Genomic DNA, 21755 nt, shown 5'->3' on the forward strand with positions numbered 1-21755 from the left:
ATATTTCTGTGATGGAGAATCTAGATGTCACATAGATGCTAGCTAGTACTGATTTTATTGATGATAATGAGCACATCTTTGACAGAATAATTTCCATTCAAATTTCAGCTTTACGTAACCTATGAGGATATCAGCCACTAAGCACAAGGGGTAGCCAGCAAATATCTGCATACCTGCATGGATTAGGTTTGCCACAAGACTGTGTGCATGTATGTTAACAAACAGGAAGCCCTAATACAGCTAAGGCCAACACATGAATACAAAGGGCATACACCCTACTCAATTAATAATCTGTAACTGAGTGAACATTGACCTTGGCTTTTGGCTTCTGCTACTGCAAATAATTTTGAGAATGAGCCAGACTGTTGGTTTTTGTGGTCTTTTTGTTGTTGTCATTGCTTTGGGGTTTTTGTTTATTTTTTTATTTGTTTGTTTTTGTATCTATTTGTTTATTTATGTATTCATTATTCTTTTGACTATGTACAAGACACAGACTTTCCACTTGTGGAAGTTGTAGATGGGTTGTAGACAGGTGGGGGGTTGGTCTCTTCTCCCAAGCAAACAGTGGCAGAACAAGAGGACACAGTCTCAAGCTGCACCAGGGGAAGTTTAGGCTTGAGGTGAGGAGGAAGTTCTTCACAGAAAGAGTGATTGTCCAGTGGAATGTGCTGCCCAGGGATGTGGTGGAGTCGCCATCCCTGGAGGTGCTCAAAAAAAGATTGGATCTGGCACTTGGAGCCATGGTTTAGTTGTTAGGTGTTAGGTAACAGGTTGGACTTGATGATCTCTGAGGCCTTTTCCAACCTGGTTGATTCTATGTGATTTTAATTGGTGTCTGAGAAAGTAGCATTGTCGAAATGCCTTTGATTCTCATTCCAGATCACTTCAAACTTGTGCAGCAGCTCTTTTCATGTTTGTATTAAGTGTGGTAGAAAGAGCCTTCTTTCCTTGGACAAAGTGTTCATAAAAAATTCCCCATGTGGGCCACCTATTTCTACTAATTAACTCCACTGCCAGTATGATGTCGAGTGAATGTAAAACAGGGCCTTTGTATGAATTTTTAATGAGTACAGTCTGGAATGTGTGTGTGGTCATTTCTCTGTGCAATCCTTTTGAACAGACAAGTTTCATATCCATACTAAAAGGAAAAATTCTTTGAGTAAGTTTGATTTAAAACTTGCATGCCTATTGGCTAGTTTGTACCTGAAATGGCATTGATGTCTCACCTTGAGTAGATAATCAGCGTAGGTCTGTTTCAACTGGAAATAGTCCGTTCTCCTCAGTGTCCTTATTTACAAGGAATCCCTTGCTCAATTTATGTGGCAAGTGGGATAAAACCTGCTGAATTTTGGGCCTCTCACTACAAGAAAGACATAGAGGTACTGGAGTTTGTCCAGAGAACTGCAACAAAGCTGGTGAAGAGTCTGGAGAACAGGTCTTATGAGGAGCAGCTGAGGGAACTAAAGTTGTTTAGTCTGGAGAAAAGGAGGCTGAGGGGAGACCTCAGGCTCTCTAAAACTACCTAAAAGGAGGTTATAGTGAGGTGGGTGCTGGTCTGTTTTCTCAAGTGACAGGATGAGGATATGGCCTGAAGTTGCATCAGTGAAAGTTTGGGTTGGACATTAGGAAAAATTTCTTTAATGAAAGTGTTGTCAAGCACTGGAACAGGCTTACCCAGGGAAGTGGTTGAGCCACCCTTGGAGGTGTATAAAAGACATATAGGTGTGGTTCTTAGGGACATGTTTTAGTGGTGGACTTGATAGTGTTAGTTTAATAGTTGGACTTGATCTTAAAGGTTTTTTTCAGCCTAAACGATTCTATACTAATATTTTTTTTGAGAGTAGTTCGAGTGACACATGCAAAGCACCAGAAAAAGAATCATAAAATTTTGCAATGAAGTGAAAAATACAGTGTTTAAAAAAAACACTTAATAGTTCATATAGTTCTGTAACAGGCAATGCTGCACCTGTGGCTTGGTACAGGTCAAGGATTCTTTTTCCAGTATTAAAGAATTACCTCTCATAGTACTACAAGAATTTGGCTACGTTTTCTTCTGCAACAATTGAGAGAAATGTAAAGATATGAGTGGTATGATTTCTGTGCAAAAATGAAGCTGTTCATGGTGTGGTGGGTTTTTTATTTATTTGTTTGGCTTTTTAAAGCAAAAATAGAGAGGAACATTTGGAAAAAGTCTTGGAACTGTTATACAGGATTTTGCAGAGCCTATGATTTTCTTCTTTTTAATTCTGACCAACTAGATAAAAATAGTGAATGGTTATGTTTTTCAGTGTTTTGGCTCACAAGTGTTTGGGGAAATGGACTGCAATTGTAGAGCATGCTCAGACATTTTTTTTTTTTTTTGAAAGCTGTATGCAGTTCTTAAGCTGGATGGCACTGATACAGCAAGGGGAGTGTGTGTCTTGACAGCACTCTATTTTAAAACCTCTGATTTTCTATTTATCTTCTGTTCTTAATGGCATCCTTCCCCTACCTCTCCTCACCACTCCATATCAAAAGTTCATTGTGGTAGCTAAGATGAGGAAAAAAAAATTAAAAAGCAGTTTCTTCCTCACGTGGCTGTGCAATAAATAGATCTGACACAAGCAACATTACAGTATTTATGATTTTGATGCAAGCCAGCATATTTTTCAGAAGTGAAGAGCATTCCAGTTCAAGAGACTGGATTCTTATTTTCACAGCTCAACATCTTCTATAAAGCTAGAGCAAACAAAAGCATTGGTAACAGTTGCACGAACTGTCCTGTCAAGCCAAGCAGCTAAAATCCAGAGGAAATCAAGCTAGTACAGCCAAAGTCAAGAGCAGAGGGACTTTATTCTGCATGCCTAGCCAGCTGATTCTAGGCTTCTTTCAGCACTGTTATTTTAGTTTGAAAAAACAACCAATCAACCCACCACTTAAAGGCTAATGACTGATCTCTGTAAAAACTCTTGTGAGCTCTGGGGAGTTGAAATAACTGGAGAATTGTCTCCTAAACAGGCCTGTGGTACAACTGAAAACAAGTGATAGACCTGTACTGCATCCTGTCAGTACCCTGCCTGCCTTCACAGTGTAAAATTAAGAGACCTCTACCTAAAATGTTTGGGAGGTGTTTGTTTTTTGGTGTTTTTCTTTTTTTTTTTTTAATCCCATAGCCCTTTTTCACCCTTCCCATGAGAGCTTGATTCCCCAGAGCCTTTGATGACCAGCTTGAAAACAAATCAATCCAGTGTCTAATGCTTTGGTAGCTTACTTAAACCCAGTCATCAATTCATATATGAAACAAAAAGGCTAATTACTGCCAAAATTAAACCAAGCTTATTTACAGCAGACCTAAGTAGATAGTATCTTATTCAGTTCCCAAGTACTGCTCTATACTGTCAATAAATCTTTACCTGTGACACGCACACTGAAAAATCTGATGGCAACACTTTCTGACTAGTCCTGTGCTTGCCTGTAACTCAGCAAGGTTATGGCACAGCAAAATGTTACCAGGATGAGATTTTTCATGATTATGACCAGCGTCTCAGCAATGGTATTCTCCTTTATGGGCCTGTTCCAAGAACTGTCAAAAAAATCTTCTAGTTCAAGCAGGACAGTTTTGATCACCCCTTAAGTGGTTTAAAGAGTCCAATTTCTTTGTCAAGGTTCTCAGAGAAAGAAGGTAATTTCTCAAGGCACACAGTATTAGTCTCCAAGCTATCAGTCACTGTTATGAGACAAGCCTTGAGAGTCTGATGGCTGAGGTCTATTAACTGCTCACAAGATTGATAACAGGGTAAATTGCAAAGGAAATGTTAGATTTCCAATCAGTTTGACAATCTTTTAAACTTCTTGCAATACCATGGTAGAATAGATTCTCTCTGATACACAGAGATATTTCATCAGAAACTGTTTTTCATTTACAGCTCCATAAAGAAAGGTAACTGCATCTGCACAAGCCTGGAAGCTGAAGTCCTTCTCTTTTGATTCCCATTTACTCAGTTTGAGATTTAGTCTTCTGCTTAATCAGGAAATTACAGTGTGAAGTAGCAGACAATGTAGTTATCGTGCAGCAATTCTACTTCTTAAGACTAAGCTAGTACTGCTCTAGAGCAATACCATCCAGACTTTTCATCTCCTAGATGAGATTATTTCAAAGATATCTTTGTATCTGGGTAGGTAAGAAAATGCAAATGAAATATACAAGGGTGAAGTTGCACAGACTCCTGCCAAACTCATTTTTCCACTGTCCTCATATCAGACTTTAGAAATTGAGTGTCTGCAGTCTTCCAAAGAAAAAAAGATTAGGTGGAGATGGAGGTTGTCTAACTGCCTAACTAACAGAAAAGCAGTCGTCCTTCTGTTCTCAGGAGTGACAGAAAAAAGGAGTTCCCTGTGGAGCAGATTTTTTCTGACACAGCGAATTGGCAGGAATTCTGACGTGCTTTTAAACTGTGCAGAACATGGCCAGACAGGTGGGCACTGACTGTGCCCATCATCTCAGCTTTTTCCCTCTTTCAAACCAGTACTCCACATGACACAGAATCACAGAAAACATCTGGTGGGAAGAGACCTCAAAGATCACCCAGCAAAGATCAACCCTCGACCCAGCACTAAACCATGTCTCTAGGCACCAGGACGACTTGTTCCCACATAATAACATTGATCTTTACAGTAGTTTACTTCAGCTTTGCTTACGTTTTTTTCCTCAAGTAATTAGTATTGCACATCTAATGAGTTCCTCAAGAGTTAATTTCACTACTGTGCAAGTTAATTCCCACAGTATAACTGCACAGCTTGCCAGTATAGAATCCTTTAACTGCATGATCCTGCAGATTTGAGAGATAACTCAAAATGTGTTATTAATAAACAGACAAGAGAACTATTTTGACATCTGTTTTTTGTAAGTACATAAGCAAACCCAGATTCAAAGATTAGAACTCAATGAGCCAGGCATTATGTACTTAATGTTGCTTACCCCTCAGAGGAAAATTGCCTCTTCATTGCAATGCCCTGGAAGCACAGGGCATTCAAATCCTAGTTACAAAATTGATCTACTTAAATATATTGACATATCAGAAGTTCTTAATGTCTGACCAATGATGAATCTTGAAAAGTCCATTAGGGCTTAGAAGTCATCAGTTCCACAAAATGAAAGGGAAAAAAAAAAAAAAAAGGCAAGTCTCAATTCTAAATGGTAGAAACAGCAGCAACAGAATGGTCATACTATATTCCCATTTAAAATGATCTGGATTCTCTATGAATGAAAAGAAGGTTTGCCTAGGTTTTCTGCAATACTTGAATGCATGTATCATAGATTTAAATCTGACATGCTATTTCACTAGACCTAAGGAACAGCAGTCCACTTTATACTGGAGTAACTACATATGCTTTTTGGATTCATAATTGGTCCCAAGTTACATTTCAGATGTTAGAAGAAAGAAAGAAAAAAAAAAAAAAAGGTGTTCTACTAAGATCACACATTTCAGTCTTTCTCTGCATGGATGGATGCACATTTTTGAAATACTATTGCCCATCATCATTGTAGCCCCCTAAAAAGTTACCTGCTTCTACAATGGTACAGATATGAATATCACGTTTGTAATACAGCTACCCCTGCCCAATTTTGTGTTCTTCTTGTATTTCATCCCCATATCTGTTCTGTTTGCAATATGTATTCTCTTCCTTTTCAGTCTTCTATGTTTCTCCTTCAGGATACCCTTCTACCATGCTCCATTTAACTTTTTCACTTATGGAATCTCTCCACTGCTTCAATCCTGTGGTAATATCTTTGACTTTGCCCACCACTGATCTTCTAACTAAGACTAAAAAGCAATTCCCAGGACACAACTGCAAAAATTGCCACTGCACCAAGGTTGTGGAACATTTAAAAAGAAACTTTGTATCTAGGCTGAGGGCTTCAATTTATGCAATCTGCTCTTCTTAATTTTCTTTGAATATTCATAAGAGTGTACACTGTTTACCAGATGGATAAATTTAGATTTAAAGAGAACATGAAGGAAAAGCAAAAACTTCACTAGAATGTTATGATTTTATCACATGAAAAGAAACAGTATTAAGCATGTCCCAGATATGAGGAGAATTGTTTGTTTTTAAATAAGCTTGGACACTGTATTTCTACAGATACCACGACTGAAACTAATCACAAGCTCATGCAGCCTTAATTATTCATAGGTATGCTGTGTTCTAAAGGAATCTTCCCATATTCTTCAGCATATTTTACAGACAAAGAGTTCTGTAACACTAAAATTCCTTGCAACATTTCAGGGAACAATGTTTTTTTTTTCCTTTTCTCACACTGTAATCTGTCCTTGTGACATCTACTCCCAACAATTTTCACAGGTGTGCATAGACAAAAGGGTAAATGCAAAACAAATTCATCTGGACAGGGTTTTTTTATTTCTTTAATATAAAACTCTGTACTATTGAATTAAGGTAATTGTATTAAACTACCTTCTTCCTTACAACAAGTACAGCAAAATTACTTGGCCATATCCTCCCTTTTTACCTTTTGTCTCTCTTCCAGTCTTCCTGAACTGAAAGATAAAGGACGTTCACAGAAGCAGAACCATAAGGATCTCTAAAAATGTGGAAAAAAGGAGCAGTTTAACTTGGAAGTAACTGCCAGATGTTTTGCTGAAGGTAGGCTATTCCAACGCCACAAGCCATTTCAAAGAACATCCAATTAACGCGAGAATTGTCGACCGTCTGATTTCTTGTTAATGTGTTTGAAGATTTTAGCTTTGTGGACACTCTTCGATTTCTGATAACCAAATCCTCCACCTCCACCTCTTTTCTGCAGTCTTCTGCCATGGTTGCTGTGCACATCTGGAATTTTATTGGTTAAAGAACTTAAAAAGGAGTAATGTGAAATGTTGCTTTTTAGGTACTGCAAGGGTTATTAATGTGAGAAAAAAAAAAAAGAGCATTATACAGTAAGTAGGGACTTTTCATAGGGTGTCTAGCAATAGGACAAGGGGGAATGGTTTGAAGCTGAGTGAGGGTAGGTTTAGGCAGGATATTAGGAAACAGTACTTCAATACAAGTGTGGTGAGACTCTGGAATAGGTTGCCCACGGAGGTTTTAGATGCCTCCTCACTGGGAGTGTTCAAGGCCAGACTGGGCAAGGCCTTGATCAGGTGAGTCTAGTAGAGAGGTGTCCCTGCCTGGGACAGGGAGGTTGGAGTAGAATGATCTCTAAGATCCCTTCCAGCCTAAGCCATTCTCCAATTCTATAACTGCAGACAAAACTAGAACTTTCAGCCTGTGGAACTAATTAATGCTTTTATTCCTCCAGCTGTCCAGCTAGGTTGGAGCAAGTACTACTGCTTCCAGTTCCATCTACTTGAGGTTTGACATTAATATAGATACTCATCTATTTCATGCTCTTGCCCCTCTCTTTCAATATTCCATTATTAAACTTATGAGCATGTACCTTTCAATGGAAATAACTCTGCATGGAGAACAGCACTCTAAAACTTGCATGCATGCCTACATCCCAGGATCTTGCCATCCCACAGCAACCGAAGCATGTACAGCGTATACAATGTGCACTAAAACACAGATGTCTGGAGGCAAATGTTGCAGTTTTAGTATTTGCTTTGGTAAACTATTGTTGAATGATGCATTTATGTGCTTACTAGCCAAAAAGAAAAAAAAAAGAAAGGAAAAAAAAAGGGAAAAGGAGAAAAAAAAATCTGAAGTAACATAGGAACTTCAGTAAGTTGCACTTAACATTTATAATGCAGAAATTCAGCTTTGAAACACTGCAGTAAAAGGATACTGAGGTCAACAAATGGAGGAATTTTAAAACCAAATGAAAGGCTGACTTTGGGAAGATCCAAGTTATTGACATCATAGATCTGCTTCAGAGAATGGGAGTCATAAGCTCTGATGTAAGCTTTGTATGCTTCCTGGGCTGACTTATGAAGGAAGTAGTTCTTCTCAATCAGTTTTTCCAGCTGGTAAGGGGGATAAAAAAAAACCAACAACAAACAAATTAAAAAAACAAGAGATATATTCAATTATAGCTGTAACAAGTGTATAAGTTATATTCAAGCACATTATTTACTGTGAGTTGCAGTGACATTCACTATTGAGTTCAGCAAAATTGCCCTGTGACAGCAAAGTAGGCATACGTATATCAGAGTGCTTTTGGAAACAAAGAGAGAGACAAAACAGTTACAGTATAAAGCCTCAGCAATTTACAAATTCACAGAAAGATCAAATTTGGTTGCCACAAACAAGTTAATCGAGGAGTACACTACTGCAGCCACACCATGAAACTTTGTGTATTGAGAATTAATGCACAACACCAAAGCACTTTTAAGTCAGATGTCTAAACTGTACCATTCTATGTAATTCTGTATATAGTCTTACCTATTCTGAAGCAAATGGATTGGTAAAACAAGCTGAATTCTAAGACACAAATGCAGACATACTACTGTAGACCAAGGCATTTGATTTGCTGCAGGCTAAACTCCTAATACTCTTCAGATACAAATATCTCACTTGATGTTTAACGTGTATTAATTCAGCATACTAAAAATAAGTCTACATTACACATTGTTACTTCCTAGTTGTTCTTAATGAGGAACCTCTTTCTGTAAGGATTGTATTCACTGATTCTTGTACTTTGCTACTGGAAAGAAGCTTTACAAACATCTTATCAAAGGAATGACAGAACTAAACAACAGAAATTCACATATTTACAACTCTTCTACTAAACTTTGTACTCCATATTTATTTTGGAGCACAAAACAGGTTTAGCTGGGCTTTATTGACACCAGCTAGTGAAAAATATACCTGGACTACTTATCAACGTTTCTAGGTGCTGGATCTCTTTTTGCACACTGAAGCATGAGTAAATCATCTTATAAGATGTATGTTACTCACAACTAATCTGAACATAGGTAACTCTTCAATAAAAGCTACTGAAACCCTGTTTGCTATGCCAGACAAGAAGATTCTACTCAGAAAATGAAAGTAGGTTTATATCACTGAGGTTTTGTGATGTAATGTGAAAACCCCTCAATTCTTAGAAGGAAATGTGTATGGTATATAATGATGAAATTTGGTACTAGACATTAAAATTAATCTTTAATTTCTAAGCATTTTATGAGTTTACTGTCATCAAGGTACAATATGGCAGGCAGATTTATTGCACAATACCCCTTTATGAGGGCTGTTCCAAACAAGCACACGTATTTTTAAACTTCAAGTTTTGTAGATTATCATTCTCCATGTAAATTACTATACAGATATTCAGAATAGCTGTAATATTAAGTCATTTCATACCTGAGACTGGATGTCTGAAATTTTTGACCAAGAAAATTCAAATTCACTTAGTGGTACCTTAGAAAAATAAAAGAAAACATCAAGATAATTTATACTATGTAAACAGTGAATCTATTTAAGACCTAAGACAAATGGGAAAAGTCCTGCTAGATAACAGACTTTATTGTAATACCACAGCTGTAACTGTAAATTGCCATTACATCAATATGCCAGTATTATAATTTCCTTTAAGCTAGAGTAATAGATGCTCATCAAAACACTTTTACTCCTTTTGCTTTGTAAGTTACACCATGTTAGTTACAAGTGGCAACAAGTCCATAAGGAGAGCAGCCAAGAAACGTTTAGAAGACTACGCTTCTTTTGGAATTGAACAAAATGCAATTGAGTTTTTGAACGGAAAAAAAATAACTGCACAAACAGGATTTAGGTTTTCCACATTTCTTCTGGATGGTCAAACTCTCAGTATCCTTCCACCAGGAAGTCAGATTAAATATCTCTCTCTCTCTATATATATATATATATATTTCAATAAGACAACTTACAGAGTTGCAAAACAACTACAAATACACTCAGAATTTACCTTTATGCTCCTGACTTTAAAGTCAGATTAAATAACTTCTAAGCATGTTTTGCTTAAAAAAAAAAAAAAAAAATCAAATTATTAATTAGTTTTTGCCTTTCAAAATCTTTTGCACAGTAAAAAACCAATAATAATGAAAATATCTAGAGTTAAGTTTACCCTGGCTTGTTTTAGGTAACGAAGAAAGCCCAGTTCTTCTGGCCGTAAAATGAGCAGAGCATGTCCTCTACCATTTATGCCTCTGGCAGTTCTACCAACACGATGAATATACTCCTTGGAAAGAGTAAGAAACAGGTTCAATCAGTCCTTGAAACATCTAATAATTCAATAGCTTTGCAAACTCCCCCCCTAATTTAACATTAGTAATGCATCACCCACTATTTTTCAAGACTGACACATGGATGAGGGAAACCAAACACTGAAGATGCAAAGCATAATTAAGCTGAGACACAAACCCTGACTGAAGTATTTTACCTTTTAATGAACAACAAAACAAAACTGTCTGCTGTGACTGAAAATTAAGCTTTGCTTTTGGTGTATTTGCTCTGTGTATCTGCCCAAACCTCTGAGTTTTTTGAGCTTTGTTTACACTGAAAGTTATTCAAGTAAGATTCCTTATTTTTTAAACAAAAAAAAAAAATTCAGTGGAAAAGCTGTTAGGAGATTCAGGGATGTAGACATATAAACTCATACTCCTCCTGGAAAGTGCTTTTGTTGTCTAGATGCTTAGATTTTAAAGTAATTTAACAGAACCAATAATGTTTTGTAAAGGAAATCTTAAAAAGGTCTCAGCTAGGTGCAGCATTTCCTAAGAAGTTGGTGAAAGAAACTGGAAGAAATCAGTGGCTAGAGATGAACATGGCTGAATCCTGACCTCTGTGTCAAGCAGCAGATTCAGCTTTTCTCTGCAACTCCATTTGTAGCTAGGATTTGATTTGTTGCTATGAAGTTTCTCTATTTCCTTAACTTACTTTTGGATCATCTGGAGGGTCATACTGGACAATCCAGTCAACCTCAGGAATATCCAATCCTCTGGCAGCTACATCAGTGCACAACAGTATTCCAGATTCTGCATTACAGAACTGGAAAAACGTTGTAGTACGTTTGGTTTGTTTCTGCTTGCCCTAAAAGGAAAGAAACAGATGTTAAGGATGAAACATTGACTGAAAAAAAACCCCACAATAAATAAAAAACATCTGCCAACTTGTAATCTTTAATCTAATTTCCCATTTCACATAATCACTGCCAAAAATATAAAATAATTTTGAGAATCTTTCCACATCATGGAGTTGTAGAGACCAAACAGAGAAGCGCAGTGATGCAACAATACTACCACAGTCAACAGCACAGGGCTACATCAAGTGGTATCTCTCAGGGGCTACAATGCATCTTCCAAAGCACTGAAAACTCAGTTGCATAAGCATTCTTTTCAGGAGAGCCTGAAGCGAAGAAAAAGGACATCTGCAAGACTAGCAACATCTTAGATAGATTACAGGTTAAACAAACCCATAGCTTTAACTGTTCTATCAAAGTATAGCAAAACTCCAAAGTAAAAAAAAACAAAACCAAACCCAAAACCAAACAAACATTCGTGGTTACTTATATCTGTTTCATAGAACTGTCTGAAAGCTTTTCTCCTAAGCTTTCAGTGAATTCTTTCTCCTAAATTATACATTTTGTGGTTTGAAAAGATTTTTAAAACACTCCTCCAAATGGTAAAAATTGGCATAGTAAAATCAACCACCACTCTGGCCTTCAGAAAAAGCACCCAGCAGCACTTCAGGGATCACTGTTTGGATGCCTCTGACAACAGTTTTGCTCCAGAAACTTAGTGTCAGTGCTTGTGAAAGGCAACCCCTTGGAAGAAAACAGAAAGCTTTTTATACACAGCCTTAGTTTGAGAAATAACAAGATTAACAATATTGAAGTGCTTTTATTACACAACCTTTGCTCTATCTGCTTTCTCTACAGACTTAATCAAGACCATCAACAGTTTTCTGAGCAGAATATCTGTTAGAAACTGGACAGCAATGAACAAGGCTAACGTAAGGTTAGTAACAACTTACAGGTATATCAGAATAATGAAAAACAAAAGTAATTAATAAAATACTTACATGAATAGCCAAAACAGGCAGATCAATGTAGTTGAGTAATTCATAGTGGTACTTGACTGACATGCATGAAGAAAAAAATACCATTAGTTTCTTCTTCCGGTTCTTCTTGAGGAATGTGAAGAGCAAAAGGAATCTTTTTTCAGATGGACACACTACATACCCCTGGAAAATGTTTAAATATTGTTATACAAAATATTACAGAACAAACTTATGTTTCAGCAATACAATTAAATAAAAGAAGTGTTATGCTGTGAAACAAATATGCCAAATAGTTACTTTTTCCAGCTATGCTGGGCTAAAGCCCATCGTATTGTCTGCTCCTTACCTGCATATGTGAAACTCCTAAGGATGATATGAACTTGGCAAAAAAACTTAATGTACTAACTTGAAACATCAAGAACTATTTTTTAATTAGTTCTCCAAACTGTTCCAAGTTTAGAGATTATTAATTAGTGTATTCAATTAAGATTAAAGAACTTTGAATTACTGACATTAGGCATGAAACAGCAGCATTGAGTTCTTAGCCATTTGTTATGATTTCAAGAATTTTATTCTATAGCTTTCCTGTGGCTGGTCTACCCTCCTCAGCTAATGCATAGCCAATAGTAATTTTGTAACAACACTCATCATGTCAAATGCACAAACACCTAAACCTCAGTGCACCTCTACTTTGCTACTATATGAAGCAGTAACAATGAAATAAACCCATGTATCTCTAGTCAGTAATGTGGAAGATACAGTTAAGACAATTGGAGCTTAGGTCTCTAATACAGATAAGAACAAGATAAGTCTACGTAACTATATTGGTATTTTATGAGGTATTATATCATCTGTTCTGCAAACAACTTACTGTAGTTAGCAGACTGAATAAAGCCCTTTAGACAGCTGATAGCTTTTGGCTGTTAGGATGGCAAACACCCTTTCAGACAGTGGTACAACCCCCGTAAAAACACACAGGATATGGCTATGTTCACAGATCATACTCCTTTTAGTAACATTTGTGTTTTACCTGTTCAAGACCATCTACTGTTGCTGTCTCCTTGTTATCATCAACCCCAACGTATAGGGGCTCTTTCTTCAGAGAGATCTTTGCCAGATCTTCAACCTTTCTGGTTTGTGTAGCAGAAAAAAGCATTGTCTGTCTGCGCTCTGAAAAACACATTTATTTGGAAAGAGTCTTATTTTTCAGAGCATGCAAATAGCAAGTCCATAAATAACTAGCTGCAAACTGCCCTGAGCAAGTCTGCTTTTTTTCCAATTAACTCCCAGTTCAAACACACTGCTACTGAAAGAGAGAGGTATATAGCCAGACAATGGCTTGTATAGGACATTTACTTTGGCTGCCCACACCCCCAAAATCCTAACAGCTATCAAAACACAGTATTCTTTCTCTCTGGGAAAAAGCTAATAGTCCTTTGCATTCCAATTTAAACACAAAACAACTTAAATAGAGGCAAATCTAGCAATTCTAATTATAAACTGATTTCATTCCCAGGAGTATTAGAATGTTTTTGTAAAGTAAGCCAACAACAACAACAAAAAAATCATGCTGGAGAACGTACAAGAAAAAAAAATGCATCATTGCAGTTTCTCTTATAAAACCAGTTTAGAACACAGACATTTGTGCCTGCTTTTTAGCCATAGGGTAATCAATGCAGCTGTACTGAGCCTCAGTGACTGCAACTTTCTCAGAACAAGTGTAGGAAATCTGCTTGCCTCTCAGCCTTGTTCATTAACCTTCTTAATTTTAAACATGCAGATCTGAATTTTAATATTTAAGATACAGAGCCTCCATTTTTTTGTCTATACTATTTCCATGGGTGATTTTCTTTCTGCATTTTGAAAATCAGAAGGGAGAGCCTTGTTGACTGAGACTGTATTTGTCAATGACAAGAAATAACTGAATGAAAAAATTAAGAAAAGAAACTTTTAAGGTAAACACCTAAAAATCCTTAAAATGTTCTTGGAGGCACAAAAAAAAATGAACTGCAAGTCAGAAAATCTTTTTTCATTATATTTAAGCCTTATTAGGAAATAATGAATTGTAGGAAATAAATGACCAGAGGAAGATGGAAAATAGAACACAGATGTTAAATTAAAAGGATCTTACATGAACAAAATTACATCCCTAAAGCACATATGTAAACTGTCACATAAATTGTACTAAATAAAGTAATAGCAATCAGTAATACACAGTAAATCATAATAGCAATCAGAAAAAAAGGACAGAGGAGACAATCACTCTGAAGTGCCTTTACAGAACTACAAAAATTCATGACTTCTCTTGTAATAATCGAGACATAAAGTTAGTCATTAATGATTTCCAGGAAAGACTTTTTTTTTTTCTTACTTGGTAGAAGTTTTATGATCTGTTTCATTTCTTCTTCAAATCCAACCTCCAAGATACGATCTGCCTCATCAATTACCAAACACTGCAAGTTCTTATACATGAAACCTGGAGTGTTCTGGAAGATGAACAAATCCAGAGTCAGACAAGGACGGGACTTCTACTATGTTTAAAAGTGCAGATTAGACATCAGTATTTTACTTACCTGCATATGATCCAGCAGTCTTCCTGGTGTTGCTACAATGATGTTAATTCCATTTCCAAGTTTCTGTGCTTCTGCTGATCTGTTACTGCCCCCCATTATCAGCCCATAGGTGTGAACATGATGATTCATAAGCTCTTTAAGAACTCCATAGGTTTGCATCGCAAGCTCTCGAGTGGGAGAGAGAATAATAACACCTGTTCCTAGAAAATACATCAGAAAAGAGAAAGTTATGACTTGTCCAATCCTCCTCCTAGCCACATCCCTAAATGGCTGTGTCACAGTAAAACTCAGCTGTAAACAAACGTCTTACCATTTCTAGGCATGAATTTTAACTTGTAGATGAGCTCTACTGCAGGAATAAGAAATGCAAGTGTTTTGCCACTGCCAGTTTTTGCAGCTGCTAAAATATCCCTGTACAGAGCAAAGTTAGAAAGAGAGAAGTGTTTAGTTGACTGTGCAAAGAACGATCCTGTTCTGAATAAGCGTAAAAACATAACATGGCTTAAAGGAATCAGCAGAGTTGGTATTAAAAGTTCAGTGGCAGATGTGGTCCACAGCTATTGGTGACTGTCTCTAGTGACAGTGTGAGCCAGTATTTTGAGATGCACTGACAAGATGACTAGTGAAAAGACTTCCCTGCTTTCAGAGCCAAACGCAAAGCAGCATCCATAGGCTTAATCTAAGTAACTGTTTACAAGCAACACATATACACTTTGTTAACTTGTATTAACACATGAGAACATATTTAAACACAAACCGAACCATTTAGCTGCAACAAGTCACATCCCAAGTACTTCATTTGCTAGCAAAATGTACACAACATTTGGGGCTGATTTAGTGATTGAAAGGATCTATTTCTTACCTGCCTTCCAGAAGTGGCTTAATACTTTTGTGCTGAATCTCAGTCATGTGTGTAAAACCCATGTCCTCTACGCCTTTCAGTGTATTCTCACTGACAATGCCAGCCAGGGAAGTAAAAGAATTGTCTTCAAAAGCACCTGAAATGAGGGGAGGAAAAAAAAAATTCAATTTCTTCAATTCCATCTGTCCTCTGAGATTACCCAGTTTAAAAAAAAAAAAAAAAGAAAAGGATTTTTCATTTTCCTTTCTACCATAAAATCTGACAAAATACTATGTCTTAATGTGTTCCTAAGGACCTGATAAATTTACTATTCACCTTATCTGTAACTTTTTTCCCCCCTCTACAGTTACAAAGACTAATAGGACTATGTATATAACCCAAATTTCAATCAACAGTAACTGACTAACAGCTGTACACCAATATATAAACCTCTGACTTAGAAAGTTCTTCTGGGAATTGAATCTTGCTCTGAAAGAAACTGTTAGACCATGGCTTTTTGCACACGTAGGAAAAAGAGGACACAAGATACCTGTTAAACCTAGTGGTAAACTGGGCACTTCGTCCTCCTCCCCTTCCTCCTCTTCTTTTTCTCCGGAATCCTGCTTATGGTCATCTGCTACCTCCACAGATTCAGCTTCTTCAGTTTTGGCTTTTTTAGTTTCTTTATCTGAAGTGTGATTTTACAGAAGACAAGTCAGTTAGAGATGCAGAGGACACATTCATCATTAAAAGTTCTTCCAAAGAATTAATTTCTTTAGTCTGTACACCACTTACAAATGTCATGCTTTTTGTACAGGGTGGGGCAAAAGGTGGGGAAGGTTTCTGTGCAACCTTCTGAGGCAAAGAATTCAGAAGTTACTTGCACACTGTTCATATCACACAATGAAGTGGTGAAGCTTCACGTATATCATATGAATTTTCTCTGGAAATGAGGCATCAGTTACAAAACTCTTTCTTATCTGTAATGCAGACATTAAGTTTCCAACATGGTCACCTGTACTTATGTCACGTGTAATGTAATGTTTGTTTCAAGTACCTGAATCCTCAGAGAAGAACTGCACGAAAACACCTGTTTATTTGCATTACCATAGCAAACACATAAGAGACAGAAGTTTCAAATACATAAAAATATCAACATAGATAAAAATGTATATTTAAATGTATAAAAATATCTAAAAACCTAGTAGAATGCAATTCTTTTTTATATAGTTTTCCAGTGTAGTTTCATAATACACAGATGCTGCCCATGGCTGGATGCATTGCTAAAAAGATGAACTGTCTGCACATTCGAGTACAGAAACCATCTGTCTGCCAAAGCTCTGCTTAGAAAGACCTTGTGTGTATTTGTATAACAAGTAAGCAAAACATCCAAACTTAATGTTACAAAGCAGCATCCTATGTAACAATCAATATAGTTGCCTCCGGTTTAGAGTTCAAATGTTACAGCTGGAATAAGAGAACAGATAATACTGCAGACCTCCCGGGCTTTCAAACATACTCCAGACCAACACATGGCACTTCTCTCGGATCTCTCCGACACGGCGGAAAACGAAAGTATGTCTGGGGTGAGGTGGTGGTGGTGGCGTCTCTCCGAGACTAAGTCAGCCCTGGAAAACAAACTGTATTTATTAATATCATGTACCATCTTCCGCATTGGCTGCCGCTTTCCTCTTTTTCTTCTTCTTTTTCTTCTTCTCCCCGCCGCTCCGGCCGGCAGTCTCTGCCGTCGCCGTCTCTGCCTCCTCCGAGGCCGCTCCGGCCGCCACCTCTTCTATCTCTGTAGCCGCCGCCGCCGCCTCCTCCTCCTCTTCCTCCGGAGGGCCCTGCGATGGTCCCTGGCCTGGCGGAGGCACTGCACAGCGCGGAGACACGTGTCGGAAACAGAGAAAGAAAGAGAGAGGGGAAGCCCACAAAGTCAGCGACAGCTCCGCAAGGCTCAGTGGGGGAGAGGTTCCGCAGGGCCATCCGCCCGTCCCCATCATACCTGCCCCTTCGGCCGCCCGCAGCTTCAGATTGCGCTGCCTCAGCTTCAGGTTGCGCTTGTGAATTTTTTTCCGGAGCAGCCGCATGGGCAGGTTGCCCGCGGCAGCCACCGACACCGACATCTCCACCACCTACCCCTGCTCACCCGCCACACGTGTGGACGGCGGCACGGCGCATCCGGACCCCACCGGAACCCCGCCCGGCCCCGCCGGGCGCCAGGCCTGACGGGCGTCCTCTAGCGGCCCGGAGGAGACAGCGCCGCTCAGGCAGGGGGAGCCTGAGCCTCCCAACAGACAGCGTCAAGGTGCCCAGCCCTCAGAAGGGTGGCCGCGGGCACGGTTGGACGATAGTGGTGCGTGTCGTGACGTGGGCTGTTGTTCCCCTGTCCCGTTCCTGTAGCTCAGTGAGCGCGGGCAGAAAACGCCTCGCTTCGCTCTGCCGCAGCCGCCTTGCCTCGACAGCCCGGCAGTGGTGCCTCCACTCCTGGTTGCAGGTGTTTACGTCCAGTGGGAGAAAGAAACGCTCCTGGGCATGCACGTGGGCCCTTGCAAATGTAGCACTACAGGAGAGGGGGGTTTCGGGACGTCCTGCGTGCCTTCTCGTGTGCAGGCTGGCAGGGCTGCAGACACCTCTGCTCTACAGTGCTGCAGGTGCCTCTGTACCCTGCAGTGCTGCCAAAGTGCAACCCATAGCTGAAACGGGTGATGCCTGTGGGCCGTGAGCTCCACTGGCATCCCCAGGGGAAGCAGCATGTGGCGGTGCAAACTTCCATGCCGAATTCCAGCAGTAAAGCTGGTGAAACTTTTCAGGCTTGCAGAATCCCCAGCACAAACCCCCGGCATAAAGAACAGATCTGAGCCTTCAGTAGTCGTTTGGCCTGCTCTCCGTTCCTCCTGATGGATGCAAAGAACATGGACATCCTTCAGATTTTATCCAGCCTGACAGTGTTAGTGAGTGGGCCTAATCTGGGAGCCCATCATTTCCAGGACACAGTTTCTTGAAGCTCTGTTACGCACTGCTTTTCAGCTGGCCAGCTGGAGCTCCCAACTGCATCTAAACTCCTGTGATACATATGCAGCACGACCTTTCTTTCTAGTGTCCTCTTGCTTTTTGGCTCTGCATCCTCTTCTTCTTGCAGGCTGAAATGCAGTGCCTTTCAGATCCTGCTCGACCAGCAGATGGCACGAACAGTACAGGGATTTACAGCTGATTGCTTGCTGTCTTAAACCAGTAACTCCAATGCTCTTAGAAATCTGAATTACTACAAATCGTGTAAAGTTCAGCCTCTACTAGCTCGTTATAATGCATTATAAACTCCAGAACTGCTACTATATTAATTTCAAAGTGTTTATTTGATACAACATTTATTTTTAAAAAAGCAGCTGCTCTTGAGATGAAGCAAGCCATTATCCACCTGTCACTGACTTGCAGAGGTCATATGGATCACCAGGATAAGAATTAAATTTGTATTGCCAGAACTTTAGAACATGAACCATGTGGTCTTCACAGACTGATTTGCACAGATGGGATAACAGGTCTGGCCTCTGGCTTATTAAGCTGAAAGGACAACTTCCATCTCCGTCAGCTGCATTTGAAAATAAACTGAATCATCCACAGCAAGAAAGGCTTTTGGTACAAAACTCCAGGGGAACTCACTTCAAGGCTGAATTTTAAGCAGATGAAACTTCCTTCCTACAGCTCAATGTAATTTAGATTCTGGACATATTTTCTTCCTGGCTACTTTACATTGTATCTGCAGAATACATTTTTAAGTAGATTCAGGTACTGATTTATATGTGTGGGACTAGTTTTACTATTTGGATCCAGACTTAAACCATGTGGTGCTCCTTTTTGGGAATATGGCCATTGTGCAGTTGGAGTGAATTAAAAATCTAGGCAGGAAAGACCTGATACTAAGGCTTACATTGAGAGAGGAGAAAATTATGTCCTCTGGCAATGACATGGTCTACATGTTCCTATCTTAACCTGTAGTGCTGGGATCATCACTTATTTGCTTTCACCAGCATTATCACCCCACCAGCTCTGCCAACAGTTAGGACCTGAAAATTCTGGTCAGGTAAAACCCGACTAGATAAAGAACTAAATAAAGAACTCACCTCACTGTCCCTGTTGAGTCCCAGTTGACTTGGCAAGTTTTTGAGGAATTGCATTAGTGTGACATGAAGCACAAATTGATAAACTGTCCTGAGAAGTGTTACAGCTCAAAGGAGGAACTTTAGCCTAGTCCCTGACTGCAAAGAAGTAAAATAAATGCCTGCTGTATTCATTGCATTTCATATTTCCAGATTGTAGTTTGTAAATGTAGCTTCATTTGCTTCCATCCCAAACTGAGCTGGTCTGGCAATTTTCATTTTAGGGGGGTAATTTTCCAAATTAGTTGAAAGGGGTAATTTCAACCCACCACAAGAAGCTACATTAGATCCCACTGAGCAGAATATATTGTCGACTGTTATCAGCATGGTGCACAGTAAAAACTTAGTGTGCTTGTATATAAATGATGCTCTTGCATCTGTGTAATTTTAAAATAATCTTGCATCTGTGCATTTATGTCTTACTGATTTTGTTAGGTGGCAAAGTATCATATGCTCCAACATTGCTTTGTCTCAGCATCTTGTAAAAGATGTTGCTTGGAGTTAGCAAAGGATTGTGCTTCTCTGGAAATGTCAGAATGTGTTTTATGAGATTCTTTCTTTTAGTTATTTGATTGTTTTTTCCCTTCAAGTTGCAATTGTGGAAAGTCACAAAAAAGAAAGAAGAGTCAGAAGGCAATAATGATTATTGTATTGTGGCATGTCTAGACAATCGTTTAAACCACTACCTCATGTTAATAGTTTTTCTCTGAAGTTTGGCATTTCTGAGATATCATATGAATTCCCCCTGGTATGTGTCTCATTTCTGTCCAATAGATTCATTCCTAATTGCTTGACTTATCAGATAACCGTTTCTAACAATAGGATTGTCTCAAATGGTTATTGACTTGTTGTCAGAATGTCTCAAACTCTCTATACATGATCTTGCAGGAAGGTTTGTAGGAAATCATGTTCTGGGTTAGCAAAGCCTTTTCAGAATGAACTTGTCCATGTTAGATACCCTGATTTTATCTCTGAAGTGTGGCCAGCAGGTCAAGGGAGGTGATTCTCCCCCTCTACTCAGCTCTGGTGAGATCCCACCTGGAATACTGTGTCCAGTTCTGGAGCCCCTATTACAAGAGGGATATGGACATGCTGGAACGTGTCCAGAGAAGGGCCACCAGGATGATCAGAGGGCTGGAGCCCCTCTCCTATGAGGACAGACTGAGAGAGTTGGGGCTATTCAGTCTGGAGAAGAGAAGGCTCCAAGGTGACCTTGTTGTGGCCTTCCAGTATCTGAAGGGGGCCTACAAGAAAGCTGGGGAGGGACTTTTTAGGCTATCAGGTAGTGATAGGACTAGGGGGAATGGAATAAAGCTGGAAGTGGGGAGATTCAGGCTGGATATGAGGAAGAAGTTCTTCCCCATGAAAGTGGTGAGAGCCTGGAATGGGTTGTCCAGGGAGGTTGTTGAGGCCCCATCCCTGGAGGTGTTTAAGGCCAGGCTGGATGAGGCTCTGGCCAGCCTGATGTAGTGTGAGGTGTCCCTGCCCATGGCAGGGGGGTTGAACTAGATGATCCTTGTGGTCCCTTCCAACCCTGACTGATTCTAGGCTTCTATGAATGGTTTTCAATGGGCTGCCAATGTCAATAGTTTATCCCCAGCCCCCAAGTCAGTTGATCATTAAAGCCAAGTTCAAAATCTTCACTCCTACTTACCAAGAGGTGTTATGCTGAGGAACAATGTGACTCAAAAGCATTCATTGATTTCAGTTGCATCATTTCAAGTATCTGGTGATATTTTATAAAAAAGGTATCAAAATGCTATGTAGAAAAGATCATGAAACAAAAGTGTGTAGTCGGTTTTGGATACTGGAGTTGTGGTACAGAGTTACAGAATCACAGAATCACAGAATTAACCAGGTTGGGAAGGACCTTCAAGATCATCTAGTCCAATCTATCACCCAACACCATCTAATCAACTAAACCATGGCACTAAGTGCCTCATCCAGTCTTATTTTAAACAATTCTAGGGACAGTGACTCCATCACCTCCTTGGGCAGCCTATTTCAATGGCCAATCACTCTTTCAGTGTAGAATTTCTTCCTAACATCCAGCCTAAACCTTCCTGGTGCAGCTTGAGACTCTGTCCTCTCATTCTGTCACTGATTGCATGGGGGAAGAGAGCAGTCACCACCTGGGGGGTTGGTTAAGGCAGATGGGGTTTATTTTCAGAAAGCAGAATCTCTGAAAAAATGCCCCTTTTTTTTTTTTTTCTG

The 21755-nt window shown here is 39.3% G+C and overlaps 1 protein-coding gene across 1 annotated transcript; it reads right to left on the reverse strand.

Moving 5' to 3' along the window:
* Positions 1-6461: 6461 nt before the first annotated feature.
* Positions 6462-17510, reverse strand: DDX18 (DEAD-box helicase 18). The gene is made up of 14 exons (XM_054380976.1): positions 17390-17510; positions 17048-17257; positions 15935-16072; positions 15406-15541; positions 14854-14954; positions 14544-14743; positions 14342-14456; positions 13001-13140; positions 11992-12153; positions 10849-11001; positions 10037-10150; positions 9298-9354; positions 7784-7961; positions 6462-6828 (listed from the first exon to the last, which is right to left on the reverse strand). Exons 1-14 carry the CDS (start codon positions 17508-17510, stop codon positions 6686-6688), a joined length of 1968 nt encoding a protein of 655 aa, XP_054236951.1. The 3' UTR covers positions 6462-6685.
* Between the last annotated feature and the right edge of the window lie 4245 nt (positions 17511-21755).

This window comes from Indicator indicator, chromosome 5, assembly GCF_027791375.1.
Source record: "Indicator indicator isolate 239-I01 chromosome 5, UM_Iind_1.1, whole genome shotgun sequence".
Lineage (NCBI taxonomy): Eukaryota > Metazoa > Chordata > Aves > Piciformes > Indicatoridae > Indicator > Indicator indicator.